This window comes from Zonotrichia albicollis, chromosome 1 (assembly GCF_047830755.1).
Source record: "Zonotrichia albicollis isolate bZonAlb1 chromosome 1, bZonAlb1.hap1, whole genome shotgun sequence".
Classification (NCBI taxonomy): Eukaryota; Metazoa; Chordata; class Aves; order Passeriformes; family Passerellidae; genus Zonotrichia; species Zonotrichia albicollis.
In genome coordinates, this window is record NC_133819.1 from 68,756,830 (window position 1) to 68,765,356 (window position 8,527).

An 8,527-nucleotide genomic window follows, 5' to 3' on the forward strand; every position below is an offset into this window, starting at 1 on the left:
CTCAGACAAAAAGTTTCAGGATGCCTCCCTCTTCAGCTTCAGGTGGAGACCAGCAAGGGACATTGTTTTCCCAGCATGGTCCTACCATGACCCACAGAGCATGCACACAGTATTTCTACACAGCTCCTCATTTCATGCTGCTGCAAGTAGAGCATTCAAACAGTGACTGTACAAGGCAAAATACTTAATGTTACATTACTATGGTTCCTTTAAAGTCTCACTTCACCATTCTGTTTCTTTCACCAATACCTGGTGATATTTGCTAGAGCTTGAGAAGTTAACATATCTCAAGATACTTAAAAGTGCTGAGAGCAGTACAAGGCTATTTCTGACTAATTATTCTTGAGTAGTTGGACAAAAATCCTGGATCAAGCCACACCCCTTGCATGCAAAATGTATTCATTTATGAATTATTTTAATAAAATATGAACTTTTGGCAAGGTGCATCTGCCCCTCATTATTCATACAGTTTGATAATTGGTGTTAGATACTACAGAGTTGTTCAACCACACAGCACAAGGTGAGAAGTAGGACATCTCTCAAGCTCTCAAGGGATCTTTACACTGGGGCTGCTCTAATTAACACCCAGGTGTCTTCAAGCCCAAGGGGATAAGGAGCACCATGATTTTATTGACACCCATCCCTTTCTTCTGCTTGTGCATTCTTTGAAATGGAAGTGAAGGATCAAATGGGAGCCTCTACAGTTGCCTTGTAGACACCCAGGGATCCCCCTCATTAGAGCAAATCTTCCATCAGCAAGGTTGCACATCATAACAGATGTTTGTCATCTCAACATCTCAAATAACTGGGTTATGGCACTGTCCTGAGGCACTGATAGCCTTATTAAAATGTTACCACCATAATTTAAAATACTTTGTAAGAGGGAATGCCAGATCAGAGCAGTTATAAAGGTTCCAAGCATCTTTATCAACTCAATGGAGAAGGGAAGGATAGAACTTTTAAAAATATTTTCATGCACATCTCCCCTATGCTGAACTTTTATGGTATATACAAGACTGCGGAGGATAATGGAGAATTTGATCTAATATATGTAAAGGAATGCAAATTAACTCACTTTGCACTAGTTTTTGCAAGCAGACCTGTCATTTCATGTTGAATTTGTGGGTCATGCCACAACTTCTTTGATAACAACCAGGGAAAGTAAAGATTCATTTCTTTGCTGTGCCAGAAGCTCTGCTTCTCACAGCTGAGGAGTGGAGGTGTCATCCTTAAAGGAATATTTTGTTCTCCGAAGCCCTGAGGCTACGGAGGGCAATTTATTTTCTGGTAGGATTGGAAACCTCCTTACCAAGATACCTTCTGTACAAATTCCAGATGTTATCAGAGTGTTGTGTGCTCCAGCTGTGCATGCTTGTACACCCAGCCAGCAAGAGCTCACCACACCAAAGGGACCTTGTGCTACTTGGCAAAGGCAGCTTTAAGGATTGATGGGTGCAAAATAGCCTTTTCAAATAAATAACTTTTGAAATTGACTTCAGAAAGTTTCCTAAGAGTCCTTTTTATTCTCATCATTCAACAGGGGATTTTGTTACTATCAAGTTCACAGTACAATGAGAAAAGAAAGGAAAAAGAGGCAGCCTTCTCTCTCACATGCCCCCCTTAACTCCCTAATGACAAATTTCGAAGTGAGAAGTTGAAGTCAGCCTCTCTCCTCCCTCCAGCTGAGTCATGTTGATCAGAAGTGGGAGCTCTTTTATTCCAGCTGTACTTTCCTCCATTATAAAAGCACAACCATTGCTAGAACTCATTTAAACCTTGAGCATTTCTCATCAGAGGGACCAGAATACTGCAAGGCAGCCACTGGGCATCATGAAACATCTGTGATTTCCACAGCTTTCAAGATGTGGCGATGTAAATGTGGAAGTGTTCTCTGGTCTAGACCAAATTCCAGTGCTGCCTAAGTTTTTCTCAGACTTGCAATATTCTCCTCCTCCTCACTTATTGCTGTAGTTCTGCTGCTCAGCATTCAGGAGCTGCTGTGCTTTGCTTCTTGCCCCAAACACCTACACGAGCCTTGTAGTTCAAATAGCAGAATCAATTGCATTTAGTTTCCTGCCTTCTCATTCTCTGCTCCATGTAATTATAAAAGTCTGATAAAGAGACCAGAGAACTAAAGTCCTAATATGATGAGATGCTAAAGAAGCTACTTTGCATCAGTGTTTTCTTCCCAGCTCTCCATCTGATTTGGATGTGTGGGTATTTTTGTGTTAACTTTCTTGGCATAGCTCTGAGCTCCTGCGCTGGCAATGAGGGGTCAACAATTTTATTTTTTCTGCATGGATTCCTAGAAAATTACCTCCAAATGGCATTGTAGGAATCCAGATCAGCTCACTCTACAAATGCCTCCTATGCCTTGCGCATAGGTCTGAGTGACCTAAGCGTGCTCAAGTAGGGTTTAAAACATCTGTGAACAGATACTGTAGTACCACTCAATATGAAAGTTGTATGTATGTACATATGTAGCACACTGTATACATGATTTCCTTCAATATATGCAGAAATTTCACTTGCCCATGCCACTCTGCTAAATGTAGTATGAGTTTAAATTAAGAACATGTCCAGTCCTGCTGGTTACATGACTGGAATGGCCTCACCTCCAGGACAGACTCTAGCCACATCCTTGAAAAAAGTCTTGTCTGCAAGAAAACAATAAAATAATGATTATAAACTGGACTGCTGTGTAGAGCACTGCTCTTTCTTGTGCTTTTGTAGCCATTGCACCTTGTTGATGCAGACAAGAGCAAGAGGAAGCACAATCTGGCTCTTCTGGGAGAGGTGGGAGCACTCGGGGCTTGCTCCATCTTTCTGTGAGCTGGGCAAAGGGCACATGGGAAGTGGCACACGGGAAATGAGAGAGACACTGTGCCCAAGGAGAGCTCCTATGCAGAGGTGCTGGGCAGGAGGAGGTCTCCTGGCAGGACTCTCACGTGTATTGGACATATTTGGCTGTGGGGTTTTGCCTGCAGAGCTCAGAAGCGGCCTGTGCTGCTGCAAGGAGCTGCTTCACCTCAGCTGCAGGACCTCAGAGCTGTCCCTGTCAAATGTCATGGGGTTTAGACCTGTTGGTCCCTTCCTCCCTCTGCTCTGCAGTTCTGCCCTGACATGTGTCAGTCGCTGTCCTTTGGTGAGTTTGGTGGCAGCTGCAGGTCTGATGAGGGTGCACACTGTCTCCGCTTTCACATCACTGACAAAAATATTAAATTGACCAAATGGATCCCAGAGGAATTCTGCTTATAAAAGCCTCCAGGTAGAATATGAACCCTTTAAGCTCAAAAAGCAAGGCAGTTTTTCACCCACCTACTAATCCACCTGTTCAAACCAGAATGTTCCTGACTAGATACAAAGGTGCTCTAGGAAATCATATCTAAGTTAAACTCAGGGGAGATAACAACCACTCTTCTTCCCTTATCACACAGAGCAATCAGTTTTGTCAAACAGGGGAAATTCCCAGTCAGTATTAGGGAAAATAAGTTTACCATGAGGGTAAACACTGGAGCAGGTGCCCAGGGACGCTGGGGAGTCTCCACCCTGGAGATACTCAAAATCCAGCTGGGCAAGACCCTGAGCAACCTGCTCTACCTGGACCTACTTTGTGGAGGGATGGGATGGGAGACCTCCAGAGGTCCTGCAAAGCCTGTGTGATCTGATGATCCAGCCTTGGTAAATCCAGGTTGACTATTCCCAATCAACACCTTCTCATTCACATAACAAAGCTTTTACATTTACCACTGTCCCTCAAAAAGGTTTGCTAGCAGCATGATCCCACCACACCTACCCTGAAATGTCCTCATTCCAAAGGATATAAATCACCTTTTTTATTATTCAGTAGCATACACACAAATTCTGACAAACTCAGTATAGACCCTGATACTTCTGCTTTTTGGGTAGACAAAGACAAGGCTTTTCCTAGGGCATGTTTTTTTAAATTTATTTCTGGTTGTTGGATGATAGCAATTAGGAGAAGGTGGAGCTGTCAGCATTGTTGTTTTAATGGTAGAATAAGGGACATAGATGTGTCCAAGTGTTAGTGATATTCACATTCAAACATGCTAAAGCATTAGAACTGATCATGATTTTGCCAGTAACAATAGGGAGGAAATACTTTCCAAAATCTCCCCTGTATTTTTGCATCTCTGAGAGATGCCAAATGATCCAAAAACTAATGAGATGAGACAACGTAACAGCTATGCTAACATTAGAAACGTAACAAGCAGAAAACAATGCAAAATTCTTATGAGTAAATGGCAAATAAGCTGATTTACAGTTGAAGATTAATGTTCATTGCTCACAACAATATGTTGTAAAACCATTAGACATCATCCTTAGGACACATCCACACTATCATTGCGGTTTGCTCCCTCCTTCACTCCTGGGCACCTGATTGTCCACACCACTTATATGCTGGTTTGCCCCCAGGCTTCTACACTGAGAAATATCAATTTTCTCCCTCCCAGAGGGCACAAAATTCCCAAATCCCAGCTCCAAGGACACAAGACGCTCCACTGCCTAGGTCAGACTTTTCTTCCCGAGGCGGTCAGGGTTTGCTTCCCAAGCAGACCACGGGTGGTGTAGGCTCGCTCGCAGTCTCTTGTCACACTGAGACATTCATTTTGCTCTGTTGCTTCATCTGGAGCAGATGAGCAGCTTTCTGCAGGGCTACTGGAAGGCTGCTCCAGGGGAAACTCTGGATACAGTCCTTCAGTGAAATAGTCCACTGTGGATTTACAACAGATCCCCAGGAACACCAGTTCGGATTTTGTGTACGTTGGTGCTGGCTCTCTTCTGTTAAACTTGCTCTGAGCCAATTTTGGGGTAAAAAAACACCCTGTTTCCTCTAGAATCCCCATGCTACTAGTAATGAGAGGAATCACCCCTGTAGTAGCAGCAGGAGTTTTCCTTAAAACCGTTTCCAATTTCAAACAAGCATTTCAGATTTCTGTCACAAAACCTGATTTCCTGTATGTTTGCTGAAGGCTGGATCCTTCATGCATGGAGATGTTGTCCTGCCATGTCTATGAGAGATCTGTGGGATGCTCTGTCTTAAGATAATACCTATTATATATACAGTACTGCATGCAGAGCTACTTTCAAATAAACACACAAAAAGTCAGACTTAGGGGTTTGCAAGGATTTTCATGTTCTACATTGCTATCATCTCCCTTCTAGCTTCACATGTCCTCAAGAAAATCAGGTTTTGCCTATCAAATTGGCTGACGGGTGTATTCTATATACCCTACCACATATGCATCACAAGAATAAAAACAAATAAAAACATCCTGCTCCAGAAGAGCGACTGCATTCATTCATTCATTGGTCTCCATTTCCTTCCCCTTAATCCCTTTTTTCTGCAGACTTTGATGAGTTTCCACAGCTGAAAACGCTGTGCAAAATTTACACCAACACACTGAAAAATCCACTGCTGTGTGCCCTTGTTTTTGATGGGAATAGCCCATCGGGGTGCTTGTTTTGACACGCGTGATACGATTTTTGCACCAGCAAACAAGTTTTTATCTAGCACGCAGAACTTATTCAGAAGGTATTACTTGTGCTGGGACTAGAGGCAGGAATGAGTCACATCTCTTTAATACGCATGAAGTGCCCTGCCCCAAGGAGTGCCTCTGTTTTCCTCCCTTCCCTGTCTCGCGCGCTCTCTCTCAAGCCTTAATTGTCTTGAGTTATAATGCTTTTGAGAAATCTCTCTTAAAATTATGACTCCTGTTAAAGTTAATGAGACATGAACCTCAGCCAGGAGAGCAGGGATAGTTTCATAATTGTTATTCTAGCTGAAACCAGGAGGATTCCCTGACCACAGGAAGTTCAAAGGACCAGCAGCAAAAGGAGGAGATAACCTTTGTTTCCAGAGAACACCGGCTTCACTTGGGATGCCAGCGGATTTATGACAGGAGCTTCACTCTAATTACTGTTTGGGGTGGAGCCTCTCACAATGATAAACAATAGGGTTTCTACAGGGCTGAAGTTTGTAACAGCACCACGTATTTAGGCACAGGCATGTTATAGCAACACGCATTCGGTGTATGTTAGTCTTCTCTCCCTGGAGCTGGGTATCGCCCTAAAAGAGGAGGTGTTGCCCCATGTGACCCGTTTGGGAAAAAAAATATGCTTCACTGAAGTCACATTATTTTAACAAGCAAAATGTAGCCAACTTTACAAATTTACAAAGCCAGAAGACATTGGAATCTGTGACATTTAAGAGAGAAAGGGAGCTTAATGTAGACGATATTTATCTATATAGAAATAAAGTCAAAGCAAACTAATAACCTGAACCTGCAACAGGACAACAATTATTGTGTACTCAAAAACACCCTGTGGCAGAATTCCCATTGACTTTATTGACTAAATTCTCACCCCACAGATTTTTCTTAAGCTGCTTCAAACATAAAATTAATTTCAAAGTCCTTTCAAAGATGAATAATGCTCTTATTTTTTGAGTGCCAATGGCGTATTTAATGATTTATAAACAGAATGTTCCAGCATTTATACTGCAGAGTCTTTTCCTGGAGGTCACCAAAGTCTAAGTAAAATATAGCTAGAACAGACTCAGAACAGCATAACAGCTACCTAATATAAACATTGATCATATATGCAGACTTACAAATGCGGAGGTGGATGGAGAAACATTTCAGATGCCGCCGTTTAAAGGGTTCATGCATATACAGATGGTTTTGGAAAAAAGAGAGGAAGGTCATATGACTCTGTCAGGAAGAAAGCCAGTTCTGTTAAAAGGCACCAAGCTGGGCTCTGTAAACACGTGTGGTCGAGTATGGGCTATGGTCTGGAGGGAATCTGGAGCAGCCTGAGAGCAAGATAAGGGAGGAATGCGTGAGCAGATACAGAGACAGGGGTCAGGAAGGGCATCGCTTGGGAAAGCAAGAGGCTCCAAACTCAGTGCAGAGAGACAGAAAAACCTGGAGAGAGGGGGTGTGAGGGGACAGCGTGGGAGGAAGGAAGGTTGACTTCAGCTATAGATGCATTTAGAATAATCCATTATATGAAGCAAGGATGTACAAAGTTACAATTTAGGTTTTTTTCCTGCAAGCTTTAAATAACGACGATTTCTGTTGAAAGAATATATTTTGTCATTTTTTAAAGGGATTCAAGAAATAATTTCTGTGTATGAATTGCAGATCTTACCTCTCCAGACCTGTAGACATTACCTTTCTCTTTAATACTCCAAGAAGAAGGCTGGTCACTTCTTGCAGAAAAGCGCAACACAACATATTTCTGCATACAATATACATGTTTCCTATGAATGTTATAATTTTCTTTTAGCAGAGGGCAGTTTGGCCCTGTGTTAAGGATTTACTTCAGTAAAATTGTGGTACAGAGTGAGCCTCGGCAGCAAAACCTTGAAAGGCAACGTGGAGATCCAGGAGCAATTCAGGCATGGATCGGCACAGGGCTCAAAGTGGACTTCACTGCTGCTTGAAAGCCAGCAAGTTTACAGAGGCCCAGGATCCCATGGCTCCCACAGCTGCAAAAATGCAGCTTGTTCCTCCAGCACAAGAGAGTGGGGAAATTCATCCAGCTGAGGACTGCCAGCCCTGCAACTGCAGGAATCTCAGTTTGCTTCAGGTAAAGGGTGTTTTTTCCACACCTTTTTCTCATCTGTGAATGTCCTCAGACACTGTCAGAAGGTCAGCAAACCACTACCTTGCAGGAAAACAGCAAACACAATAAATAGGTGGATATGCCAGCACGAGATGGCTGAAGGAGATGTAACAGAGACCATGTTCTAAGTATGCTCTATCCTGCATGCACCTGTAGCTTAAAACAGTGAGCTACCTTTCAGAGAGATTAAATTTTTAAACCAGAAGGAATTGGTTTGATAATGTAATTGGTCCCTGGCATAGGGCAAACTATGCTATCTCACCTTGTAAATCTAATCTTTTATCATAACCTACATTTTGTGGCTGAGTTAAAGCATAACTTTTGGAAAGATAGGCAATTCCACTTTTACTTTGGATGACTGGATGTTTGGTGGTTAAGGGCTTCAAGAGGGAAAAATTGTCTTCAAAGGATCATTTTGGATCACAGGTCTATGAAGCTGACAGTTTCATTTCCCCTTATCCCTGGATTAGGAAATAGTACAAGAGCACTTGAGTCCTGCCCTGTTATGGGAGAATTGGCTTGTGTGGAGCAAGCTAGGAAAGTTTAGGTGGGAAAAAAGGAGACGTGACAAAGGGATACTGAGGTGAATTCTTGTCTATCTTACCAACCACATTACTTGGTCTGACAAAAGATTTTTAGTCAAACAAACAAACAAACCAGCCTTTTTTCTCTTTTACCCTCAAATCATCCCAGCTACTATATCTTGCATCTTGCATTTGACCTCAGAAAACAGCACACTCAAAAAAATGTCTTTCAACAATAGAGAAAACCACAGTAAAATAACAAAGCAGATTACACCCCCATTGTGGGGATCACAGCCAGATAGGATGGTCTCAAGATCTGTTATTAGGCAGAAATTAATAAACATTTGTTCCTA

At 42.4% G+C, this 8,527-nt stretch overlaps 1 protein-coding gene across 1 annotated transcript in view; it reads right to left on the reverse strand.

Annotated features, from left to right (window-relative positions):
* DSP (desmoplakin) overlaps positions 1 to 6,800 on the reverse strand; it is a 50,605-nt gene extending 43,805 nt beyond the window's left edge. Inside the window, exon 1 of the mRNA XM_074543922.1 lies at positions 6,635 to 6,800. Coding sequence (XP_074400023.1) covers positions 6,635 to 6,660 — 26 coding nt within the window. The 5' untranslated portion in view covers positions 6,661 to 6,800. The remainder of the gene's footprint in view (positions 1 to 6,634) is intronic.
* Between the last annotated feature and the right edge of the window lie 1,727 nt (positions 6,801 to 8,527).